This window comes from Phasianus colchicus, chromosome 2 (assembly GCF_987193195.1).
Source record: "Phasianus colchicus chromosome 2, bPhaCol1.hap1.1, whole genome shotgun sequence".
In the NCBI taxonomy this organism is placed as follows: Eukaryota; Metazoa; Chordata; class Aves; order Galliformes; family Phasianidae; genus Phasianus; species Phasianus colchicus.
The window spans coordinates 54211941-54238246 of record NC_143437.1 but is presented as its reverse complement, the minus strand read 5'-3'; the positions used below and the strand labels follow the sequence as shown (position 1 = coordinate 54238246).

At 39.7% G+C, this 26306-nt stretch overlaps 1 protein-coding gene across 5 annotated transcripts in view; it reads left to right on the top strand.

Moving 5' to 3' along the window:
• The window catches only part of ARFGEF3 (ARFGEF family member 3), a 76412-nt gene that overhangs the window by 33956 nt on the left and 16150 nt on the right, over positions 1-26306 (top strand). Inside the window, exons 6-22 of one of the 5 annotated variants that reach the window (XM_090135717.1) lie at positions 1649-1780; positions 3964-4086; positions 5535-5577; positions 6571-6649; positions 9202-9306; positions 11356-11680; positions 12997-13109; positions 13847-14757; positions 18065-18148; positions 19437-19603; positions 20483-20648; positions 22125-22232; positions 22488-22703; positions 22955-23065; positions 24044-24194; positions 24665-24979; positions 26006-26139. In XM_090135717.1, the coding sequence (XP_089991843.1) occupies positions 1649-1780; positions 3964-4086; positions 5535-5577; positions 6571-6649; positions 9202-9306; positions 11356-11680; positions 12997-13109; positions 13847-14757; positions 18065-18148; positions 19437-19603; positions 20483-20648; positions 22125-22232; positions 22488-22703; positions 22955-23065; positions 24044-24194; positions 24665-24979; positions 26006-26139 (3283 nt within the window). The remainder of the gene's footprint in view (positions 1-1648; positions 1781-3963; positions 4087-5534; positions 5578-6570; positions 6650-9201; positions 9307-11355; positions 11681-12996; positions 13110-13846; positions 14758-18064; positions 18149-19436; positions 19604-20482; positions 20649-22124; positions 22233-22487; positions 22704-22954; positions 23066-24043; positions 24195-24664; positions 24980-26005; positions 26140-26306) is intronic. The other 4 variants (XM_090135719.1, XM_090135718.1, XM_031611116.2 and 1 more) reach the window with 4 other exon arrangements.

Below are 26306 nucleotides of genomic sequence, written 5' to 3'. Positions count from 1 at the left end.
GAGGGTTTTTTAAATGTTCCTTGCTAGACTCTCAGTGAAATTTGTGCATGTAAAGCCTTAGAGATGAGTTCCTTCTCAGTTTTTACCATTTGTGGGGAAAGTTGTTTTTGTTTAAATGGATGTTCTGCCCAACTCATCCCTTGGTTTCTTTTTGCTATTTGAGGTTTCCATTTCCATGAAGTGTGGCTGTTTTTGGAAGTCTTTGTAAGCCCACCTGTCAAGGTTGCATCAAGATTGAGCTGAACTGGCATTTAGAGCTATTCAAAGTGTTTTAAGTTTTACTGAACCCTCCCTCAGTTAACATCCCAAACAGAAGAAAACAGATTGTTTCCTTGCTGCAGTTTTTCTCAGCAAACTTTCCAACATGCTGGGCATGAAATGATTAATTCAGCTTAGTCCACCTCTGCTGCAAGTAAAGAGCTCTGACTCAGACAAAATACATGCTGGGAAAAGCATTTAATGGCTCTGAAACCCTTCTGATTTCAGCACTAGACTAGAGGAAAATGGTCAATCAGTCATGATCTGTGTGCTATGAACTGTATCAGAAATCATATTTTTTGTTCTCTCTGTAAATCTGGACAACAATAGACCTGCTGTTCATTTAAAACATCCTGAAAATATTTTTTCGTATACTGAAGTTGAACCCTGCTGTTATTAGATACTTGCCAAAAGTCCATCCCAGCTCTTAAAAATCCTTGCTAGGATAGTGGTATGAGTTACAACAATGACAGTTTTCTTTTTCTTTTAAAATGGGTCAGATCCATGATGAGTGCTGATAAGAACCGCCATCAAAACAAACAAAATTTTTGCATCCTCTAGGGAATTAGAATGAACCATAATAGAGAACACAAATATTTTTATTTGGTATGTTTGGAGGTACAGGTATTTTCCCTACAATCCCTGAGAAAATATTGTTTCACTGAATACTTACCTCTTTCTAATTAGCAAATTCCTTCAAGCACATACATGCTTCCTCAGGTTCTGTTCAGCCAGGTTTTAGGTAAGGCAAAGACTTTATCAGTTGGACTCAGTATTCCTTTGTACCTGAATTCTAAGGTGTATAAGCAGTAGATAATGATTTCTGAGTTCAGCATTTGCTTAGCCCCAGCATTTATTGTTCTGACTTGCTCCAATGGAAAGATGGCAGAGAGGAACTATGCACTTCACTATGCCTGCTACTTGGCATTTCTTTTCAGGTCCCTTACTTTTCCTAGCCTGCCCTCTGTAGCAAAGCAGGAGCTACTACAGGATTGGAAAGATGCTGCCTGTGTTACTAGTGGATCTCTATCTGGGGATTCACTGTGACAAACAGGCTACCACCTGGTTGTTTTGCATTGTCTAGTCATTCTCAATTAATATGTACAAATCAATAGCGCCATGAATCTTACTGAATATTTTCAGCCTAAAATTAATGAAGCATCCAACAAGAAGAGTACTACATTTTATGGTTTCAGAATTACTGGTTATGAAAACAGTTTAAATCTTGCTGTGTGCAACTTCTCATGCTTGCCTGGACCATTACAAGAAAGTGTAATTTGTGCTTTGTTGTTTGTCATGAGTGTATTTGTTACTGCCATCTACATTTTGAAAGTTTGTTTTGTTTGATTCTCTTGTTTCATTAGCTAACCCTTCTGTGTTTTGCTCTTAGTTGTGTTTTGCATGCAATAGAGCTGGAAGTCCCCGAATGCATGAAATGATCAAAATGTCCATTGCATACCTCCTTGGGGCCCTGAGCTCTCGAATTTTTACTGGCAATCCTTCATCAGTGGCTTTTCAAAAGGTACCTTGCCCAGCCATTTTAGAACACACACCTTCCATATGATCAGAGCTCACATGGACAGTACTGCTGCTCTTTAGCAGGCATGGGGAGGGGGGAGAAAAAGATGATATCAACCATGCTCTTACCAGAAAGTCAGCCTACCTCTGAGAATGGCATTCCATCAATTAATTCAGGAACTCTAGAAAAAGAGACGGAGAACAATTGTTCCTCTGTGTCCAGCAGCTCAGCAGCATTTGGAATGGTATGGCCTCTCTGACTCTTTGTGGTTAATAGACTTTAGGATTCTTTGTTCACTGGAGTTTGGGTGGTAACTGAATGATGGGAATAGTTGGTCCTTTCTTTTAACTTACAAAATCACCTTCACATGCAAATTGATCTCAAGATCAATAAAACCCTTTGTTTTGGGAGGAGAATCTTGAGAAAGGGCAATAAGAACTGAGAGACTGCCATTTGTGATGTCCTATCCCCTGGATCCCAGCTGTTTATTCTTTGGTAGCTATTTGTGTAATATCTTGAGACAAGAATCCAGCAGAATTTTGGCCACAATGCAGTGTCAAAAAACTGCGAACAGCTGAGCATGGAGCTGGGAACTAGATGATACACTGATGTTCTTTCATTGTAGGTTTCTCACTGGGGTTCTCCCAGCTAAGGAAACTTTAGGCTGATTGCCAGTATTTAAAAGGCAACTATTTATGTAATTTATGGTATATCACAATAGTATCTTCTGCAGTAAGAAAAGTCATTTAGAGGCTTTCAGATGTAAATGTATGTGCCATATTGAATAATAACTGCATATGTATATACATATATGCTTCACTATAACAGAATATAGGATGGTATGGGTTGGAAGGGACCTTAAATATCATCTAGTTGCAACCCACGTGATCAGGCTGCCCAGGGCCCCATCCAAGCTGGCCTTGAATGCCTCTAGGGATGGAGGATCCTCAACTTCTCTGTCAGCCTGTTCCAGTGCCTCACCACCATCCTGAGTAAAGAATGTCCTCCTAATATCTAATATCCCTCTTTTAGTTTAAAACATTCCCCTTGTCCTATCTCTATCAGATTGTGTGAAAAGTCAGTCTCTTTTCTTTATAAGCTCCAATTAAGTACTGAAATGTCTCCCCAGGACCTTCTCTTCTCCAGGTTGAAGAAGCCCACCTGTCTCAACCTTTCCTTATAGGAGAGGTGCTCCAGACCAATGATCATCTTTGTGGCCCTTCTCTGGACCAACTATAATGCTCTACATCTGTCTTGTGCTGGGGGCCTCAGATCTGGACACAATATTCCAGGTAGGGCCTCATGAGGACAGAGCAGATGGGGACAATCACCTCCCTGTCCCTGCTTTCCATTCCTCTTCTGATGTAGGTCAGAATAGTTGGCCCTCTGGGCTGCAAATGTGCACGACTGGCTCTCATCAAGTTTTTCTTTTACCAGAATCCCCAAGTCCTTCTCAGCAGGGCTAAACCCAATGGGTTCTTCTCTCAGTCTTTACTCATTACAGGGATTGCCCTGGGTGAGGTGCAGCTTATTGTACTTTAGCCTTGTTGAACCTTGTTGGGTTCACGTGGGCGCACTTTTCAAGCTTGTTGAAGTCCCTTTAGATGGCATCCCTTCCTTCTGTCATATCAACTGCACCCCTCAGCTTGGTGTCATCTGCAAACTTGTTGAAGGTACACTCAATCCCACTGTCTGTGTCATTGATTAAGATGTTGAAGAACACTGGTCTGAAGATGAACCCCTGGGGGGGCATCATTCATGGCCAGACTCCACTTAGGCCCAAAGCTGCGGACCGCAATCCTGCAGCTGTGATTGTCCAGCCAATTCTAGAGCCAAAGTCTCTAGAAAAGATCAATCTAACTAACATTTAAAGATATATATATTTTTTAAGCGCAAAGCAAGTGCCAAACTCAGTTGGACTTGACAGAAGGGGAAGATTTTTTGCCAATTTTGCCTTACCATTCCTGCAGCTGTGAGACTTATTGACTAATGAGCTGCATATTACTTCTTGGTGCTGTTTACTCAGTTACTCATATTGCTGAAAGCTTTTCATGTGCTAATAAAGCAATATGGAATAACAAGGAAGGCTGACTATCTGCATGCAAGAGACCTTGGTATCCTCTTGAAGTGTGTTACTGGTAAGTTACAGTTAATATCTACGTATTGCTATCTTGTCTCCTCATCAGGTTTGCATTGAGACATATGTATCTAGCTGTCACCAGCGGAGCATTAACACCGCTGTGCGGGCAACCCTCAGCCAAATGTTGAGTGACTTGACTTTACAGTTACGACAAAAGCAAGAAAATATGGTGAGCCTTCTGGCATCAACAAATGGTTCCATATCTGTAGCTGCGTACCGTTTAGTTTCTCTGAATGCAGTGCAATGTACTGGCTTATTGTCCCTTATGGATTTTGTTTCAGCCTTCCACAACTAATCCCATTTGGAAGCTTTGTTGGGCTCTGACTCTGTGCCTGTCTTAGAGCAGTCTATCAGGAAGGCAACTCTCACATTGGCAGCCCTACTTGGCTGCATTTTGTTCTCATTCTGTTAAGTAAAAGCGGCTTTGTTCTGATATCAGACTGCTTTGACCTTTTCCTTTTGTATTTTTTATTTTGTTTGCTTGTTTACCTGAGATTTGTGGAAATCCTTTCACCAAAATATCCTACGTTACAGATATTTACATCAACCGAACAAATTCTCAGCTGTTGAAACTGTAATTGAGTTTTTTATTACTACTCTTTTATAATGAAGGTAATTTAATAGAATCCTTTGTCTGCTTGGTTGTTAGCAAAAATATTTCTTCTGTTTATTGCATTATTAAAATCCATGAGAGCTGCTTGAGTGAAATCCCAACACACTGTCAGCAAAACTGTAAATGTTCTGGGCATATATGAAATGTCATTGGCTTCTTACATCCGTTTATGTGTGCTTATATATAAAGAAAGAGGTACTATTTGTAAAGGTCAATAACTGTTTATTAGAAAACTTTGAGGTCTGTATTTGTGCAGATTATTTTCCCTGTGCCTGTTTTGAGTTAAGGTGACCACTTCTGTTTTGGACTGCTGGACTAGATTATTTTTGTCCTAGTAAGTACCTGCAGGACTGAATTCATAGGTTTACTTAGTTATCTTCTCTGTGTGCTAAGTAGGTTCATTTTACTAGCCATAATACTTAGAGGGGAAAAAAAAAAAAAAAAAAGGAAAATTATTGTTTTAGAGGTTGAATTTGGATTTGAAATTTGAGTTTTGTTAGTTCTGCTCTAAATGCAGAGTAGGTGAAGAACTGCATTGGTAAGAGGAATCCTATACTGCAGCTGAGCCAAATGATGTAAGAGGTCATTTCCAATTCCTGACTGTCATTAATTTGTGTATTGGCACTGCAGTATTAATGATGATGGTGTGATAAGCTCTCCAATACTCAGAGGATTTGGGTTTCTAAGTATCTTGTGAAGTCTAAACTGTGCTTTTTTCTCAGTTATTTTTGTTGAGACCTACATGCCTAGTTATTACTGTGTTTTTGTAGATGTGGGAAATCCCTTAAGAATTTACAAATCCCAGTTCAGCTAAATGAGATATGAATTTCTTAAATCTAAGTGATTGTTTAAACGTTTCTTAAGGTATTAAGCTTCACTTAAACAACAAAAAAAAAAATAGAGGACATGGATTTGTTAAGAAAGCCCTGCTGTTAAAGCATTGTTTGTACATTGGCTTATCTGCTACATGCACTGATTATACCACATCTGTCTTATCTCAACAGACAATTGAAAATAATGAGGCCCTGCAGAAATTCAAAAGTCAAGGTATCTGTACAACTTTTTTAGTGACTCCTTCCAATCCAGCTTATTAATTCTTCACTTTCTATTCATAAGCACATGGCTGTTGGAATCACAGAAATTCCATCTTCAGAACCTTTTACCTTCTTCATAGCTTGTTACTGTTTGTGTTACTTGTGGTAAGAACTGAAACAGCCCTGTTAGCTCCTGATATTGCCAGTAGTATCTTCATTTGAGCCATGTTAACAGTATTGCTCTCCACATAGTTATAAATGGTTGTTTCACAGTGCTAACTTCTGTAATTAAGGTGTTTCGGTGCTCTGGAGAAAGAGTTAATAAGTGGATTCCCAAATTGAAGCAGACTCACAGAGCAGGATGGTAGAATCTGGAAATAAAAATGTTTACTGTATTGTGGTCCAGGGATAGCATTTGTATAATGGCAGCTTTTGAAAGCACATTACTATCAAAGTTCACACTTGCCAAATTATAACCTTACAAGAGAGTTTTTCTGCTCTCATTCTGGCTTACCACCCACCATCTTCCCTGAGAGTTCAAAATATTCCCTGCTTTTGAATTTTCTTACTGGATTTCTGCAGGAGAACGTGTGTGGATGGAGGCTAAAATATTGAAAGTGAACAATAATCCCCTTTTAAGATCTCTGTGGATGAGAGAGAAACTGTACGGAGAGCTGCAGAGATGTTTAGCTCCCCAGAGAAGTACTGGAGCTAGTCTCTTTTTTATTGTTATTATTTGCTTATTCTATTACCTGAATTGAATTTCAGCTAACCTTTTCTAAATGCACATAAGCATCAATGCTCTCTCTGGATTTAATGCTTCTGCTTAGTCAGCGTATGGAGATCAGTTTCCAATCTAGGACTTTTTCTTCTGCGTCCTGTCTGAATTTTGGCTGCCTTGCCTATTGTTTATATGCTTTGACCAACTCTGAAAGTCCATGTGGTGATATGAGGTTGTAGTCCCACTGCAAATATGTAATGCCTCTGATCTTTGTCCTTTTTGGAGGTACTTCAGCTGAGTCTCTTTGTGATGATGTTGTATCTGTCCTCACTGTGCTCTGTGAGAAGCTCCAGGCTGTCATAAAGTGAGTTATTTCAGTTTATAATTTGAACTTGTTACCTGGAGATTGGGAGTTTCACTGATACATGTGATCGTATTGTCATAGTTCTGAGATTATGGAATAAAACTGTGATTAAATTGTTTGTGATAAGAGGTATTGTTCATAACGCATTAATTTAATTCTCACTTGAGATGAGAAGCTCATTTCACAGTTCAGCGCTGTTTAGCTTTAAAGAGCTTCCAACAAATCTAATCTGCAGATAACTTCCATGCAGTAGTGAAGAGCTTGTCAAAGGACAAGTTTTCTTTTTTTGGCTTGCTGAATGTCATGAAAGCAATCATTGTAAAGAGAACAATTACAGCGCACATGGTGAAATGTAGTAGAAATTGTAATATCTAGGTGAACAAAATACATTGAGACAGACAGTAACAGAAAATTTTATTTCATTTAAAATACATACATTCTTCACAGATTTCTTTACGTACTGTCAAGCATAAATTGCTCTGAAAATAATGCCTTCTATTTATTTCCATGGAAACTGCAACAGATGCACAAAGAGCACAATAACACTATTTGACAGAGAAAATCCTCAGCTACAGAAAACTTTTTCAGCATGGTCACTGCCATTAGCTATGCATTTTTGCCAGTGATGGACAAGAGCATATATGCTGTGCTTCTAAAAATCTGCACCAGCAGAGGTGACTCACTGTTTCACAGCTGCTGTGATGGCATTGTTGCTAGGAACATTGTTGCCCACACAGTCCATCTTTCATCAACTTGAGTGGATGGAAGTCAGAGGGTGCTAAGTCTGGGCTATACAGTAGGTGTGATAGAATTAGCAGTCCACAGTTTTCAAACAGGTATGGGACCTGGCATTATCGTGTTGCAAGAGAAAGGCTGTCTTCTTCTCTGGCCTGACTCTGGAAATTCAAGCCTTCATCAGCTTGATCAGCATCTTGATATAATGGTCAATTGGTTGTTTGTCCAGGTTCTGGGAATACAGAAGGATCACCCCTTTGCTTTTCCAAAAGACAGTTCGCATTACCTTTACCTGCTGAAGGCTGCATCTTGTATTTTCTCTTCCATGGGGAATTTACACTGCCACTCCATGGACAGCCCTTTTGACTCTGTCTCATAGTGGTAACATCACATCTCGTCACCAGTAATGATGTGATCCAGGAAACTGTCACCTTCTATCTCACATTGGTTCAGTAGGTCCTGATAAACTCACATGTTGTGTTCTTTCTATTCCTGTTTGAGCATTTGTAGGACCCACTTGGTGCAAACCTTTAGAAGTTCCAATGTTGCCAATCGTTTCCAATACAATGAAGCTGATATTCAGCTCTGTACATAGTTCCCTGATCATAATCTGCCAGTTCATTTGGATGAGCTGATTAAGGTGCTCTTCATTTTGTGGTGTGACAGCAGTGCATGGCTGTCTGGAATGTGGCTTGTCTTATAACTTGCTGTTGCCACTGCTGAAATGCACTACCCACTACCTCCACTGTTCTCCAAAAACATTCAGCAAGTATTAATGAATGTTAGTGGGTGCCATTTTTGCCACACAGAGAAATGCAATGCCAACCTTTGCTTCCGATGCCATTTCGCCAGATTGCTACAGTCTGTCACGCAGAAAAAAAAATAATGGAATGGAATGTTGCAGGGAAGTTTACACCTCTGCTGCCATGCCACCAACATTCACCTCTGATGTCGTAGCCAGTGTAATAAAATAGGAGGCATTACTTTCAGAGCTGCCCTCACACATCACGAGATACATTCCTCCAGTTCTCATTTTGGGCCAAAAAAGCACAGCAAAAAGCATTTAGTTTATGAAATGTAAACCAGAATGCGAGTGTTGTGGGAAGCTACCTTCTCTTGGCAGACTCAATTCTCTTGTCTGCTGAATCCTGCAGCTAATTCTGAGAATAGGTACAAGTACATTGTACATTACAAGCACATGGATACCAAGTGACTACAGGATCTTTCACATTCTTCCTCTTTAAGCTCACTTTGCGTTTGATTTATAGAGTATAACTGACAAGGCTCTGAAAGGGGGCTGTGTGATCATGTAAGTTTTTGCATATAGACATTGACTTGCGACTGTTGCGGTTTTCATCAAGGAAACAGTAAAGGTAACCAGAAGAAAGTAGTCTAAATGCCCTTCAGATTGCCCGAAAAATTGTTGATAATTCCAACATCTTCTGGTTGTTCCTTTTTCCTCTTTTTAAGAGTTTCTTCAACTTCAAGTTTTCAGATTAAATTTGAAAAATTATTGCTATTTTCCTTCTTGTCATCCTTTGCATCAATTTCTTATTCCTTACTGTGAAATTTGATGAATTAAATCTATTTTCCTTACATTACCTACAAGAAGTTGTAATAGATTGCTGCACATGAGCTGTACAAATTAAATGGGGTGATAAAAGTAATCATACCACTGTAAATCCATAGGAAGTAGCAAAATAAGTCACTGCTGTAAATTGTGATATGGTTTTCAAGAAAACTAATGTAGTTACTTGAAAATAAGTAAATAATCTTTGTTTCAATGTGACATGATTGGCATCTTTTCTTTTTGCCAGTGACAATCGACAACTTCAGCTTCTTTATTTGGAGTGCATCCTTTCCATGTTAAACAGCTCCTCTCCAAGCATGCACCAGCACAAAGGATTCACTGATCTAATATGGTGAGTAGATCTGAAGACTAATGCAAATAGTCAATTTATAAGTAACTGTAGAAGGGCCTTTCCCCACCACCACCCATGCAAACAAGCCTGCAGGAAGTCATCAGATAAGAGCAGAGCTCTCTATTAACCCTCTGCCGGTTTGTTTTGTACTTCATACAGGATTTCCCAGGACCTCATGCTCAACTTTTACCCTGTGATTTTGAAGTTGAATTGTATAATTCTGGCCCAGTTCTAAAGTTGCAGTGTGCAGGAGAACTCAGAGCTTCTTTTGCTGTCCCAGAAAAAAATTGCATAACGTGGTGCTCAGTGACTGCAAGAAAGGAAGGTCTTCCAGGCTGATAACACTTGGCAGCATTGCATGCAGACTCTGTACTGAAGCCTCTGGGAGCTTCAGCGTAAAATCATCGTTCTCTCTTTCATGGCATTTTGGAAGTTTCTTCCCTTGTATTTCAAACAGCTCTTTATGCTCCTGCGTCTGTTTTTGGGGTCATCCCGTAAGCAAGGTCACTGAAATGATCACAGTTAAAAGAAAACACTTCCTGTTTTATTTAAGTTTATATTATTTTGATGATCCAGTTTACACATCTACAGAGATTTGTGTTTGTGCATGTATATCGTGAGGGCAAGCCACAAGGGGCAGGACTTTTTAAACCTGCTTTGCTGCCAAGTAGTATGTATCCTCCAGGTACATGCTTAAGCTGAATAAAATTAACACAAGGAAGACATGAAACGGTTTATAGTTAGGGTGATGTCTGCAGTTTTTAGCAGCATAAGCATTCCCTAATCCATTAACTGTCTAGTGAAGTTGTGAGCCAGACTGATAATCGCCTTTGTTCTTCAGAAGATAAAGAAGATTTAGTGCTCTGTTCATCTGTCAGTGTTCTCCATAGTTTGATACAGAAACACTTTGATGGAATTAGCGTGGGGAATACGTTGCTGTTGTTACCTGTACTTGTGCCTGCTCTGAGGCAGTGAATTAATACATTTTGAAATGTCCCTAACTGTTTACATTTTAAATAAATGGAATTAAGCAGACCCAATATCATTATCTGATATCTGTTTTTAAAAAATGATTTTTATACTGTGACTTTGGGGGGCTGAACAGTTTTAGCAAAGACTTTTAAGAGAGGCATTGAAAATTCTGGACAGCATGAAAAGCTTGGGAAATAAGATGTATGCACCTGTTTACTTTTGATGCTGAAGCATTACTTGTCACTGGGTGTTTGCACAAGGTGCCAGCTGAGCCTCTGAGGCACATGGTTGAAAATTGGGTTTGGGATTGCTTTCTCATGTAGCATTTAAGTTTTATAAGTTATGGTATTGCAAGCTAGAGTAAAATGGCAAGTGTCTGAAGGCAAGGCTGACATAACAGCTAAATGAACAGAGAGCAGAGTTGGTTTTGACTCTGATTCCATCATGTTGAGGCGGAGGACGAAGAGGAAGAGAAGGGATTGGCTGATGTGGAATCATTTGAACTTTTCTGCAAAAAGACAGTTTAAGGAAGGATGGTGTGTTTACTGTCATGTGAGAGTTTACACTGCATACTTGGAGTTACTGTAGAGGACGTTAATTGCATTCTCAAAAGCTCACAACTGGGGATGCTTAGTGACATACGTGCATGTTCAGAGCATGAGTGATGGAACATCAAGCCATGCAGTTAGCAGAGATTGTTTTCCATTTGGTCAGGCTTTTTTAAGTTCCCAAGTTGGACAGAAGAAACACTTGTCAGCAGAAACCTGGTGTGCCTACCTTGAGGTATGTTGTAGCTAATTAAAGAAGGAGGTATGCTATTCTGTGAAGGACACAGCATGGTGCAGTAATATGAACTTGCAAAATCAGTATCATCTTTATAAAACCCCCAGAAGTATTTGTGTATGTGCTAGCATGCTGATGCCTGGGAGTTTAGAAGAGCCTCGTGTAGTTTGTTATTCAATCTAACCACTGCTGTTCACTGATTATTAAAACAAGAGTATGTGCTATAGGCTATTTTCATTCCGTTCCTGTGAGATTTTTCTGGTTACCATCTGCTGCTTTTTCTCTTTTTCTCAGGAAGCAACTGTGTCCAGCCCTAGTAGTAATTCTGGGAAATCCAATCCATGACAAAACTATCACCTCTGCCCACAGCAGCATCTGTCTAGAAGCTGATTCACCTTCCTCAGGGGTCTCTGATCATGGCCGGGGTTCAGGCTGTTCATCCACAGCACCTGCCCTTAGTGGGCCTGTTGCACGGACCATATACTATATTGCTGCAGAGCTGGTTCGGCTGGTGGGGACAGTGGAATCCATGAAGCCTGTGCTGCAGTCTCTCTATCACCGGATATTGCTTTACCCACCACCTCAGCACCGAGTAGAAGCCATCAAAATTATGAAGGAGGTAAGATGTAAAGTCTAGATGCAAAACCATGCAAATAAAGCAAAATGTTAATTTATCAGTAAATATTGCTGAGATATTCATACTTGTCCGTTCCATACTTTAGCACTAGAGGTGCTGTAGTTGCCCCTTTCTGGGTATAATTTTTACATCAAAGCTACTCTGATAAATATTTTTAGTTTTACAAAATTGTAATAGATGTATTTGTCTCCATAATACAAGCTGCTATGGCAACTCTGTGTTCACGCTTGGAGTGGGTCTTATCACTGAGTCATGACTGCTCTTTTGGATGAGATGCAGTGTAGTGATTCTGTTCTCAGCTCCTTTGGCATCTTTCCCCACTCTCTGCTCTTGTTAGAAGGCATTCATCCTCACACTGCAGTGTTCCTGACATTAAGGCGAATGTATGCTTTGATTATGTGCCAGATTTTTGAAATATGGTTTCCTTGAGCTGTATTAGAGTAGCCAAAAGGAAGCTGTCAGTGTCACAAGTGTCTGTCAAGGCCAGTCCTTTATGGCCTGTCACCCTGTACCCGTGACAGTTCTTGTGAGACTTCTTTGAACAGCACATTTACATCAGCTGCATTCTTCTCATATTGTGGACTGCAAAGCAGCTTCCATAATTTGTCTGAACAATAGTTTCTTTAGTGGATTTTTGTTCTAGCTTGTGTGTAGAGAGGCTGTCTGAAGATTCCTCCTAACACCACACAACCATTCACAGGGTTGCTGTCAGAACGCCCAGTTGTTCTGGCACTTACCTTCCTATAATTTTAAATAATAGCAAGATGACAATCTTCATTTCATTTTTAAGATATTTTAGGAAAATATTACTTCAATATTTTTACTTTCAGGATCTCTCTGTTACCTCTTTCTGCTCGTTAACACACTTTCTCCCTGAATCACTTCACAGAAGAAATCACTCTGTGTTTTTGCATGACTACCTTTTTGCAACTGGGCGACTGAAGAGCAAAACTCCCTTTAGTGTATAATATACTACAATATACTTGTATATTTAGGCATTTGAGATTGTTTTGGTTGCAGTTCAGTTAAAACATATTCAGTCAGTAATGTAAAGCACTAGAGAACAACCTGTATGTGATGCATGTTGTATATGTCTTTTTTCTTTATAAGCATTTCTCGTGTTAAAAAGAGGAAAGATAGCTTTAATAAATCGAACTTTAGTGTGCTGTTTTAGTTTGCTGAGAGAATTTAAGTACAGCTGCTTCAGGTTCTAGCATTTGACCAAACTATGACTCATTTATTATATTTAAATAACGCTTAAATTACCCTCTAGCAACTTATGTTTCCTTTCCTTTCAGATACTTGGCAGTCCTCGGAGGCTTTGTGATTTGGCAGGGCCCTGCTCTTCTGAGTCAGAATCTAGGAAGAGGTCTATTTCTAAAAGGAAATCCCATCTGGATCTTCTCAAGCTGTATGCTTTGTTTCCTCCTTTATTCTCTTAAACCTGTGTGCACAAAACACTTAAATAGTTTCACCTTCAGAAGCATACCCATGTATGAGCAAGCCAGTGTATCTCCCAAGTGAAATAAGCTGTGAAACAATATGATGGGTAAAAGCTTTTACTGATTTTTAGTAAGTCTGGGCTTGTTTGTAAAAGTAACCGCCTTGAGGAGTTTACAAAAATACCCATATAAATTGTTTTACAGCTGGAAATTCTTGGGTTTGGGTCCTAACATTGCAATGAATTGATCGTGCTTATTTGGAAGTACATTTCCAAGATGAAGTCAAAGGAGGTAATCCAGAATTGAAACATTGTCAGATTGAGCACAAAGCATTCTTCATTCTCATAAAGAGCGTATCTTGCTGATTATTTTCAGGACACGTAACTTAACTTCAGTTGGGAGAGGGGAGCATTGTTTGTTTGTTTCGTTTTTCAGTGTAAGTGCTTGTCTTTAAGGGAAAATGCATTGTGCATGCTGGTAAAAATGCACAGTAACTATTTCCTTGGTTGGCACTCCCTTTTCAGATTGGCCATGTCCACATGGGAGATGTAATTATTTGTTGTAGTTCTAGTTGTCTTTTCCAGAAGTAGTATTACAGGACAATTTCACTTCTGTTTTTCCTAGTTCTGGAAGGGTAGTGTTGGATGATAATGACAGGCTTGCTACATATGCTGCATCACTTAGATATACTCTGTTTTAATTGTAGTATCATGGATGGGATGACAGAAGCGTGCATCAAGGGTGGTATTGAAGCATGTTATGCTTCAGTATCCTGCGTATTCGCCCTTCTTGGCGCACTGGATGAGCTAAGCCATGGCAGGGGTCTTAGTGAGGAACAGGTCCATCTGCTCCTCCGGCGCCAGGAAGAATTGAAGGATGGAACTGAGACAAGCAGGGACTCCATGGAGATCAATGATGCTGACTTTAGGTGGCAGAGGCGCATTCTTTCTTCAGAAAATCCTGCCTGGGAATCAGGAAATGAGAAAAGTCCTGATATTAGCATTAGTGTTACTACAGACACTGGTCAGACCACTTTGGAAGGAGATATGGGACAGACAACTCCAGAGGATAATCTGGAAAGTCAAAAAAACTCACTGCCATCTCCAGCTGGACATGAAAGCAAAGAAATTCATTATAGAGAACCAGAGTCAGAAACCATCGACCAGCCAGACGTTGTTCAAAGAAGCCACACCATAGTCTATCCAGATATAACTAACTTCTTATCAGTTGATTGCAAGACCCGGTCTTATGGATCCAGGTACAGTGAAAGTAACTTCAGTGTAGATGACCAGGATCTTTCTAGAACTGAGTTTGATTCGTGTGACCAGTATTCCATGGCAGCAGAGAAGGACTCTGGCCGATCAGATGTTTCGGACATAGGCTCTGACAATTGCTCCCTGGCTGATGAGGAGCAGACACCACGGGATTGTCCAGGTACCAGGTCCTTACGTACTGCTGCTCTCTCTCTGAAGTTGCTGAAAAACCAGGAAGCAGACCAGCACAGCGCACAGCTCTTCATCCAATCACTTGAAGCTCTTCTTCCTCGGCTCATAGCTCTCCCCAGCATAGAGGAGGTGGATGCAGCACTGCAGAACTTCTCTTCAGCTTTTTGCTCAGGTTTGCAAGCAAATATTTACTGTCCAACCAACATGCACGCTGTAAGATTCTCTTGTAGGAGCTCATCTTCAGAGAATGTGTCCAGAATAAGAAGGTTTGTGCTCTACAAAGCACATTCCTCTGCAACAGCATGTTTCCTTTAGAGTGGGACAAATTGAATATGCAGGTTAATCCACGAGCACTTAACAGACTCTGGATTATGTCCTCAATCAATATTAAGATCAAATTTTCTGTAGTACGATAACTCTTCAAAGGCTTGTGAAGATCTGTTGAGAAAATTTGCGTGTGCTGATGTTAAGGAGAGGCTGCCCATTAGCATGATAACTGTGGATGTGGGGAGAACTGTCACCTGTTTTGAAAGGGATTTGAGTAGCTTAATATGTTACCTCAGTACTATTAATAATGCCAAGCCTTGCAGAGAAGATAATAGAAATCTCACTACAGTAAGCTATTGAAAAGATAAGAAAAGAGGATCGACTCCTCTTTCTCACTCTTTTTTTTTATATTGCAATTTATCATGACAGGAAATTCAAAGCTCAAGTTCAGACCAACTGAAAAATAGTTAAAAGATCTTACCTTGTAAGAGGTAGAATGCTTACTTTTCTCTCAGGGTTAGATTTGGGATTTTGACTTGGTCAATCAAACAAAAAAAAAGACTATGCAAAGGCAAGTTTGTCCTGTTGATAGTATAACTAAGATATGCACATATTGTTAGAGAGGTTTCTTTTTCCTGGCAGAAGCAGAGGTGGAAATGTTCATGAAAATATATTTCTCTGTTTCTTAAATTTAATTCACAATTGCCTTTTCCATTACTTCTCTCCTAATCATTGCTTCATTCACTTGTGCTCTCATACACATTATTCATACAGAGTCAGAAGGGATGCCTCTGCTGTCATACAGCAAAATTTTTATATGAAGCTGGGTGAATGTGTTAACACCACACAAATAAGCTGATATTCCCGATTTTCTGTTTAAATGCTGCCCAAATAAGCCTGATTCAGGAAGATAGTAATAAGGCATTCGTAAGAAAGGAATTGTCTTTAAAAGGGCATTGATTTTATTCTGAATCGAGGTGCTTTAAAGCATTCTTCCTGTACAAAGAATTCATTTTCCTGTAAAATAATGAAATTGTAGCATAAGTCCAGGGTTAGAACTCTAACTCTTGTGTGCCTTGTTAGCTTATATGTAGATGAGCATACGACATCTTTCTCTTAACCTTTTGTCCATCAGATCCTTGTAGAAGGTTCTGAAGTGTTGAAAGAGGTATACCTAGCCAAATTCCAGATTTTAAAGCTAAATATGACTTTTGTCGTCATTCAGTATGACTAATACAGTGAAAAAGATAGAAGGATAATAGTCTGTTTTTGCATTAAGTCTATATTTCCTGGTTTGTGCATTTCTCTTAGAAAGATAGCCGCTCTTAGACTCAGACTGTTGAGTTAAGGAAGACCCTTCACATTTCTAAGAAAGCTAGCCTCATGATGTGATGTATCTTAGTGTTTTCATAGGGCATTCCCCTTACTTTTGTGCACACGGTCTGTGCAGTTCATGTTTCAGTAGGACATCTGGAATGGGGATCACTTGAACTGAAATAGTCCTTTAATGTGTACCTCTGATCTTAAACAAAAGTCCATCAATATTTCTGAGGTGAAGATGCGTATAGATGAGAGGCGTGAGTCTGAAGGCCTATTTAAAATGTGTCAATGGGTAGAAACTCTCTCCTAGAGAGCTTCTGAGACACCAATTCTGTCTCTGAAGGGAATATTAAATTATTATTTCAGAACTCCTTCATTAGTGCCAGAAATTCAAGGCACAAAGTAAGTTATGAAGTTAAAGGAACTGATATGACTCCTTGGATGTATAGCATCTGTGCATGTATAATTCCTGAGGACTACATTAGGAAATTTGAATATCAGTTAAGATTCAAGTTGAGAAGAAGAGACAGATGCAGTTCTGAGACCAACCCATGCAGAAATAGTATTTTTGTTTCTGAGTCTTTATTTACGTGCTTTGGTTCATTCATCAGTTTTTCTTACACTAGGGAGCAGTGAAATACGTTAGTATAGAGTTTAGCAGTCTTTCCTACCAGCTAGATCCTTAAATAGCACTGTAACATTGTTTTGTTTTTGTAGGACCGAAAACAATGAAAGGATGTAGGAATTTGAGGTGTTGACACAAGAATTTAAGCATGGAATCAGCAAAGAAACCTAGGCAGAATTTAAAGGAAAGTAAGATTTGAAAGTCAGTTGGTTAAAAGCTGGTTGTAATGTTCCTTCAGAAGGCTCTCCCTTGCTTGCTGCTAGATAAAATCAGTGCTAAAAAGATCCTAGTGACATCGGAGTGTGATGTCTATCTAAAAAGTACTAAATCGTCTAGAAATGGTCAAAATTATCTTGGCTTGAACAAAACATTGTTTGCATTTTATGTGGGCTCTCTTTGACCTTGCCAATTTAAATGAACTGTCTCTTTTAGGGCAATGCACTAAGCTTGCTGTTTGCTATGGCTGGCAGATTTTTATAACTAAAATTAATGATCAATATTCTCTTAATTCAGACATCACTATTCTCATGAATAACTGTTTCAAGGAACTAATTCTAAGAATTGTGTTCTATTGTGGTAATAATCATAGCAAGCATTTTTAGCACCAGATTTTGGTTGCACAGCTTTTAGTGGCAAGGTTTTTGTTTTGTTAAGCATCAGTGCAAGTTGTTTATCTATCAGTTCATCCTCTCCTTTTGAGAGGATGAGCTTCTGTCAAATGCAGTTAGATGTTTTCTGATATTTTAGAAGGAGTTAGGGATCAGATTTTTTCCAAACACTCAAACACATGCCCTGTTTGTTACTAGCCTCTTTAATGTGCAGCTATACACAAGTGTGCTTTTATAAGCAGTTTAGCCCACGTTTTCATTTACATAACACTTGACATTGAGTTGTTATTACTCTAGCTTATTCTAGGCCCAGAAGTACTTATTTAAGATACCACACATCAAATTAGTATGTACTAACTACATCAAGATCCAACACTCAGCAAAGTGTGAAGATCCATCTTTAACTTTAGTGATGGAGTCATTGGAGCTACTTATAGGCCTACCGCTAAGCACAGGGTATGATTTTGGGACTAGCTAAAGATTCTTTGTTAACATTCACCATAAGAAACCTACCACAAACACGTGGAAATCCGTGTTGGTATAATGTGTGGCCAGCCCTATCACCCCTCTTCCACAAAGGTTGCTCCCTTGAAAGAGTTGTTCATTTTTTAGACCCACCCTGGAACAGTTACTCTCTCTCTAAATCCGCCCTCAAACAGTTATTCACCTTATCCACGCCCCCAAAGTGACGTCAGTGGAAAGTCCGAGAAGGCAGCAGCACAGAACTTTCAAACCCTCACGAGGCAAGAAAAACATTTGCTTCTTTTCTGTGTGTGGATTTTTTTTTTTTTAATTTTTTATTTTTTAATGTTGATGATTTGTTGTATTTTGTCTAAGAACAGGCATGAGATTTGTGGTGGGAGGAAAATGTTCACAGTCAACCACTTCAGCAGTTAATGAAGTGACACAGCTGTGCTTCTTCATGTAACAAACCTTGGAAGCTCTCTCTTTCGTTTCATTACAAATGTTCCTCTAGGAGAAAACTTACTCCTTAATTTCCCCTAATTAATGTTATATGAATGGATTTCACAGTTGATGTGAAAACCGTGAAATATTGTGGTTCGTGGTGGGAGGGAGTCAAACATTTCTGGATTTTTCATGGCTCAGACGATAGCTCAGAGGAGTTTGATTAAGTATTGATCATACTTGATTAATTATTTTCTACCAGTAGGCCAGCTAACTCAGAATAAAATGTATGTACTGCCCACCCTACCTAGGAAGAAGAGATTACAAGCTACAGTCATGCCCAGAGGTACAGCTTCATACAGATAATGTTTTCAGGAGTACTGAGTGCTTACAGATAATGGCTTATGGGACTGACAAGTGCTCAGCTGTCTAAAAACCAGGTGTTGTATGAACTAAACAGGGCAAGTCCCAGCCAGCTTGACTCCAAATATTTGTACACATACCTCTAGGCCATGGAAAGAATGATGCCTTGACAGCCTGATCCTAGCGGGTGGCAACCCTGCACATGGCAGGGGGTTTGGAACTGGGTAGGCTTTAAGGTCCCTTCCAACCTAGGCCATTCTTTGTTTACAGCCTGACCCTGCAAGGTGCTGAACACTCCAGTCCTCATCCAGCAACTCAGCTGGAACAAGTTTACTAGGATGTTAAAAGGTCTGTGTCCCTCATTAGCACCATTTGTGCCAAGTATGCTCAATGTCCTGTAAGTACACAGGCTTTGCCTCTGCCCCTACCCGCATCTGATTAGCACTGCAAATGTATCCTGCCCTTTGCTTTGAACCTGGCAGACATCCTAATGAATACTGGTGCTCCTTATGCACTTCAAATTAAGCATATTTCTTTGCTGGACAGTGACTGGACTGTTCGGTGTGCTGCAGCACTGCATTATGGATGGACTGTTTAGTTCTCTACTCCCTACTCTAGTACATTAAATAGAGCAACTTCTGCTGATGATTCATTAACTATTCTAGCAATCTGTTGCTGCTGGAATGCTAGGGTTAGTTTCTGATCTTTTTTTCCAGGCAAAATCTGTGTAAAATGTGAGAGCTCACATGGTGTTTTTGTTAGGTATGATGCACTCACCAGGATTTGAAGGAAACCCAAATTTCAGCTTCCAAACTCTGATGAATGCAGACAGTCTCTACATGGTCTCTCATTATACTCTGCTGCTAAACCTAAAATTGGCCAACTCAGATTACTACAGAAAGAAGCCTCCCCAAGCCCCTGTGTTGCTGGTGAGTTGGTGAATACAGAGAAAATGTTTGAAAAGAGATTGTTTCATTTCCTTTCACAGCCTGCTTGTAAGTGTCCTTCATGATACTTGCTAAGTGGAGAAATAATAATTGCAAATGAAGCAAACTACTTATAAATTTTGCATGATAAACGTCATGCATCTGAACTACACAGCTTCTCTGTAATTTGGGGAGGAATGAATGCTGCCAACTGTTATCATTAAAGAAGCAGTCATTTTGATGGATGCTGCATCTTTGTAACAAATCTTCACTACCAATGTGTCATATATTAAGTATTTTTAGTCCCTACTATAAAGGTGTCTGCCTTCATCTTGCAGATACTTCTGAGCGTATTAACAAATACCAGTCTTGCTTAATACCAGCTTTGCATTTATACAGATGAAAGCATCAGTGAAAGATAATTAGGTTTTAATACCTAAGTATTACTGAAAATAGTTCAGATATATCTAATTGGACCCCAATTTGTCTGTGACAATGCAAGAGGGCCTGACTGCTGGACAAGCAGCATTAGGTGTCACAAATTTGTTTTTAATGGAGTTGAGATTCTGTCCCCACCCTGTGAAAATGGTAAGAGATCAGCTTGTGCCTTTGTTGCTGTATGAGAACTGTCATTATTGTTTGTATCTTGCATGATTTACAATAAGAGAAGGGAAGCTCTTTATTTGTGTCATTCTCCAACAAGAATTACGTTCATGTCATTTTCACCATAGAGACACGCTGTGATTCTCTGTTAGTTTTTAGTTTTGTATAACTTCATTTCTACTTCTGCATCACCTTATGCTCAGGAATGGATCTAGTGCTAGAAACTCGTGCTGTAGAACTTACTGTTGTCTTACTTCTGGCTTTTCTGGTTGTCTGCAGAAAGAGTTCATGAAGCAGGTACAGTCCAGCGGAGTGTTGATGATATTTTCCCAAGCCTGGGTTGAAGAACTGTACCACCAAGTACTGGAAAGGAACATGCTAGGGGAAGCTGGATACTGGGGAAGCCCTGAAGAACACAGCCTTCCACTTATCACCATGCTGACTGGTTAGTACAATGTTATGATGGCAGGAACTAACATCCAGTCGTGTCTAAAACGACTGCTACAAAGCTACAATAACACTCTGCTTTGGTCCATTACATACCAAACTGTGTAATCAAGCAATGAATGGTGTTTCACTAATGTGCACCACTCAGTGGTGGCAGATACTGAAGTGCTCGTTCTGGGTCAGACAGGAAACTTTAAAACCTGGGTTTAAAAACAAACAAATCCACTGAAACTTAGTAGTAGTCTTGACTCTCTGTGGTCAGTGTGACCCAAAGCTAAATAGACTGGAATGACTTGTTTGCTCAACTTGTGGGTTATCATCTGTGTGGTGGCAGTGTCCCAAAGTCACAGTTATTATCAGGATCCAGATGAACAGAGACTCCTCCTCCTTATTGCCTCCAGAGGAATGCTTGCTAATTAAGATAAATGATGAGGATATGGAATTAAAAAAATAAAAATAAAAAAAAAGACACTGTTATTTTCTCTGAAAGGTGGCTGCCTTTTGCTTCAGGAGGTACTGATAGACTTCAGGAGTTGTAAGGAAGAAATACACTTCTTTAAATGCTACTGGACCCAGTATCCTACTGATATTCCTAATAACCTATGTGTAAAATCATGTGAATTTTGGTTACCTTTAGATGCCTATGATACTGTAGTGGTATAAAATACACTGTCTTTCTGAATGTACATACTGTATGATTGCAAAAAAGTAATTAGAACAATGTATGGAGAACACTGTTTCAGCTGAGCCATTAACTGGTAATCAGAGAGCAATGTTCTGAGAGGTTTTTGCTGACTGTGTTGAGACCAGTGTTTCCTTTAAATATTGTATGATGAGTGGTCAGTTGGGAAGCTGAAATAAACACTTTTGGAAAAAGAATAGCCACGTGGAAGAGAGACAGACAGGCTTCTAGGAAGTCAGTCAGTCCAGTGTCCTTAATATTTATGTTGCAAGCTAGTCCAGTGTTGCAGTAAATGTTGCATTTCTTTTGTTGACATTGAACCCACGTAGGTCTAACCCACTAACAATTCTATTTAGAAAATATGATCCCAGTGTGTTGGGGGGACTGTGAGATATGGGATCACATGGTTACAGGTTTTAGCAAGATTTGAAAGGAAATACTCAGAAATGCAGAGATTGTGCATAAGTGTGCAGGAGGTCCAAAACTATAAGAAATACCATGTAATCTTTACCAGAATTTCCACTGACTGTGTAATTTCAGGGAGCTCTTGGGAGTGGGGTTATTTCCACTCTATGAGAAAAAGCTGATAATACCAGACAAAGCATATAAAGTGCCACAGCTTATGTTTATACCAAGGCTTCACCAGGCTGCCAGAAAAGAGAATCTAAAAAGCATACGTGAGAAATCAGGGACACTAAAACCTGCTTGAACATGGAGCCAATAAGAGATACTTTCTTTTTGCCATCTGTTTGTTGAGTAGTAAGTAATCTGTTTTCTTTAATATTCTGTCAGACATCGATGGCTTGGGAAGCAGTACGGTTGGTGGCCAGTTGATGGCATCTGCTTCAACTCAATCTCCTCTTTCCCAGAATCAGAAGACAGATGATTCTGTTGTTGCAGGTACTGAGAATATATTGTAAGCACAAGTGTATCTACCAATGGTGAATTGTTCTATACCATAAACACACTTGGGCTTAAGAACAGCAGATTAAGATTTGAAGGAAGTGTATCAGTGTATCCTGTATATGAATCAGTTGGACAGTCCAGCATGCAGGGGACATTTATGACTTCTTTTTCTGCATTTTTTAACTGTTGATAATAGAGATGCTTTTATGTCATTTTCCAGTAGTGGTAGTAACACATTTCTCACTCCAGGAGTTGCTTTTGCCCGATACCTCTTAATTGGCTGTTGGAAGAACTTGATTGACACTTTGTCCACACCACTGACTGGTCGTATGGCAGGCAGCTCCAAGGGGCTGGCATTTATCTTGGGAGCAGAAGGAGCCAAAGAGCAGAACCAAAAGGAGAAGGACTCTATATGTGTGAGCCTGGATGGACTGAGGAGGGCAGCCCGCCTGAGCTGTGCCCTAGGTACTGCTGTGTTTTGTGTTGTCTGGCACACTCACAAAATAGGACGATAACTTTCCCTAAATGAATTTGGAAGAGAAAACAGTATTCTTTTATAGTCCAGGATGATCAAGGAACCTGTAGAACTTCCCATAGAATCCACCTTACCTACAACATAGATATATACATCCATTTTGATTTGACTCAACCTGTCATTCAGATTGTTTGGAGTTAAGGAGGAAATGCGAGTTAAACATTCTGCTGTTTGTTTACAGGAGTTGCTGCCAACTGTGCATCTGCTCTTGCCCAAATGGCTGCTGCATCCTGCGTCCAAGAAGAGAAAGAGGAAAAAGAAATCCAAGAGCCCAGTGATGCTATAACTCAAGGTAACAATGTGATGAAATGATCTACCTTATCTCATATTGTTTGCAGAGATGCAGCTGGATGGTACTTTGCTATACACAAAAGAACAACAGAAGGGGATGTCACCATTATTTTTTATAGGCATACGGGAAGTAAGTCTAGAGGTTTCAATAAATGTCTTGGTGTCGTAGGTTCCTAACAACATGTCATGTTAATTGTAATTTATATGGAGCTGAAATCAGCTAATGGCAAGAAACCCATAACAAAGTATGCACTGATGACCCTACTTGGCACTGGATTTCAGTGTCTCAGTAGAGAAAACAAACTGGAGGTCTGAGGGCAAACTATCTTTTGACCGCTCTGTTCAATATAACTGAATTGAGTTGGCCAAGCTGCATAAAAGGAGGTAGTAGCAGTGGCCAGAGGCCAACAGACTTGTTTTATGGACACTGGAAAGTTTCAGAATTTGTTTTCATTCCAGGGCAGCATGAAAATTAAGCTTTTTGGAGATTTTCATGAAAAAGAAAATCCAAATGCTTGTAGTTCAGAATAGGATTGGTTCTGCTTTGACAAGAGCATCCATTATCAAATGCTCTTTGTTGGAACTTTTATATGGAAATAATGTGAAATCCATAAACCCTTTTTTCTATTGCAAAAAAGATGTTAGTAAAAAATAAATAAATAAAAATCCAGCACAGAATAGAAACATGTAGTATTGCTGGCAATGCTACATATGTTCTGTGGGCAATAAGATGTGAATTTGAGGCTAGAGGGTGTCAATCTCAGACTTATTTTTCATAAAATCAATCCAAAGGGATTTTCATTGTAAAACTGCCTTATGTTTATGTGGAAAAAATGAGATTCTGTAGTCTGTTTTTTATGTAAATTCAAACTTCTTCTGTAGCTTTCAGGCTGTATACCTTTATTACCACCATACAAAGAAGCAAATGTTTGTTTAAAAGCTGGAGATGGCAATGTTCTTTTTGTTTTTTGTGCTGCAGTGAAACAGAAAGTGGAGCAGAAACTGGAGCAGATGGGGAAAATGCAGGGTGTCTGCCTACACACTGCTCATGTTTTGTGTATGGATGCAGTCCTAAATGTGGGCCTGGAGATGGGAAGCCACAATCAAGACTGCTGGCCTCATGTGTTCAGGTACTTAGCAGCTTTCCCAAAAGAAACATAATTTACAATATCTTGCCACAAAGTACCAGTCTGAGAAAAAGGACTTTACATACTCTGGGAGTCTTCTCCATAGCCAGTAACAGACTGAATTAACTGTAATTAAGCTGAATTAAATATCTGTAAGAGAAAAATCACTTATTTCCGCATCTGTTTGGAGACAAAATCAATGCTTCAAAAATTCAGCATTGTCAGAAGACTGTGTCAGATCCTGAAATCTAAATGGCCGTTCAAGTTCCTCAGCTAGGCTGTTTGCTATATGAGGACATGGGAGGCCAAGGGACGTAAGACAACAGACTATCTGTGATGTGTCTGAGAGTTTTGTTTACACTGTACTTCTGACTTAAGTAGAGATTCAAGCATTTCTTCAGTTAGTCCTCTGATTTAGGGACACAAGAGCTGTTGCTCTGTGGCATTAATCCATCTTTTCTTTCTGTTCTCAGGGTGTGTGAGTACATCAGCACTCTGGAGCACAACCACTTCAGTGATGGCACATCCCAGCCCTGCCTTACCATCACCCAGTCACAGCAGGCACCTGGAGGCCCACACTCAGACACTGAGCTGGGAGAGACTCCACAGGAACAAACCCCTGAGCAGGAGACCAGCCTCAGCAGTAATCCTGTCATTCAGCCAGTTTCCATCCAGGAACTTGTCAAGGAGAGCAGTAAGGGCAGAGCTTTTGACTTCCGTGGAGGCAGCCTGCTGTGTGGGACCAGTGCTGCCAAGGCCGTTCTCACACTCTCCACACAAGCAGACAGGTAAAAGCACCACTAGATTCTCTGCTCCTAAAACAAGACCAACATGGACCTTTCTGCGATACAGTGAGTCCTGATCTGTACGCCTATTGCAGCCACTTGCTTCAGTTGAGTTTCACAAGGGAGCTACATATCACAGCCAGCAGCACTTAAAAGACTTGGTTTTCTGCACCTTTGCTGTACTTGCCCTGCTTCTTGGAAGCACTGGGCTGGGTATGTCTGAATCCGCCAGTAAATCACATGCATCCTAGGAGTGGTTGTTTTATTGCTTGCATGTAAATTAATCTATTTTGTTTGCTCATTAAAGCAGACCAAAAAAAAATAGGTGTTGTGCCTTGACAGGAAGGGACTGAGTTACAAGACCAGTGTCAGTTGGAAAGCAGTTCCTACTGTCAGAACAACAGAAAGTTTTTCATGAAAAGCAGAACCAGGAAATCATGGCTGTGTTAACTTCTGGCTGTACCATGTGAAATTTCTTTGTGATTCTATGGAAACTTGCCTCCAATCTGTTCAAAATTTTAAGGGTACAGGTTTATCTCTTAAATCTTAAGAGCTCATTGCAGTTGAAAATAATGGCTCTTGTTTATATTCCTACATAGCAATTCAGATGCAGCAGCTTTAGATCTAAGACTTAAATTCATTTCTTTGTCATATTAAAGGACTTTTCAGATGGAGCAAACTGCTATGGTCAGTGAAGCTCTGATGATGTAAGTTGGGAGGGCTGAGCATATTTTTGTAATTATTGTTTATGAGCTGTTTATGCAATTAAGATACTTAAGGGACAGTGGTGATTCCTTGAAAAAGTAACTTTTTGTTGTAGTGCTGCATTTGTATGTTGGAAGGGTTCTGTTTGGTCCTACAACATTCTACCACTCTCCAATTAATAATATTTCTGGATCAAGGTCTTCCTGTGTGTTGCCAGAAGCAACGCACAGCAGTTATGTACATGTAAAGGTTTTCCTCTTGCAAACACATTTAAGTCTCCATATCATGAATTTTTCCAGTTGATTTGTATTCTTTTATTCACAGGCTCTTTGAAGATGCTGCTGATAAGTTAAATTTGATGGCACTGGCAGGCTTCCTTTACCAGCTCAAGAAGGCTTCTCAGGCCCAACTTTTCCATTCTGTCACAGATACTGTTGATTACTCCCTAGCAATGCCAGGTAGAAAAAAAAAACAACAGAAACACAGACTTCTTTGTCTCACATACAACTGTACTGCTTGCAAGATTAGCTTTGTATTATTAAGGTTTTAATTTTTCCACTTGGAATTTTGGAGTATAAAGAAAACAATATTTATTCTAATAAGATCTTTCTGTAGGAGTACTGCA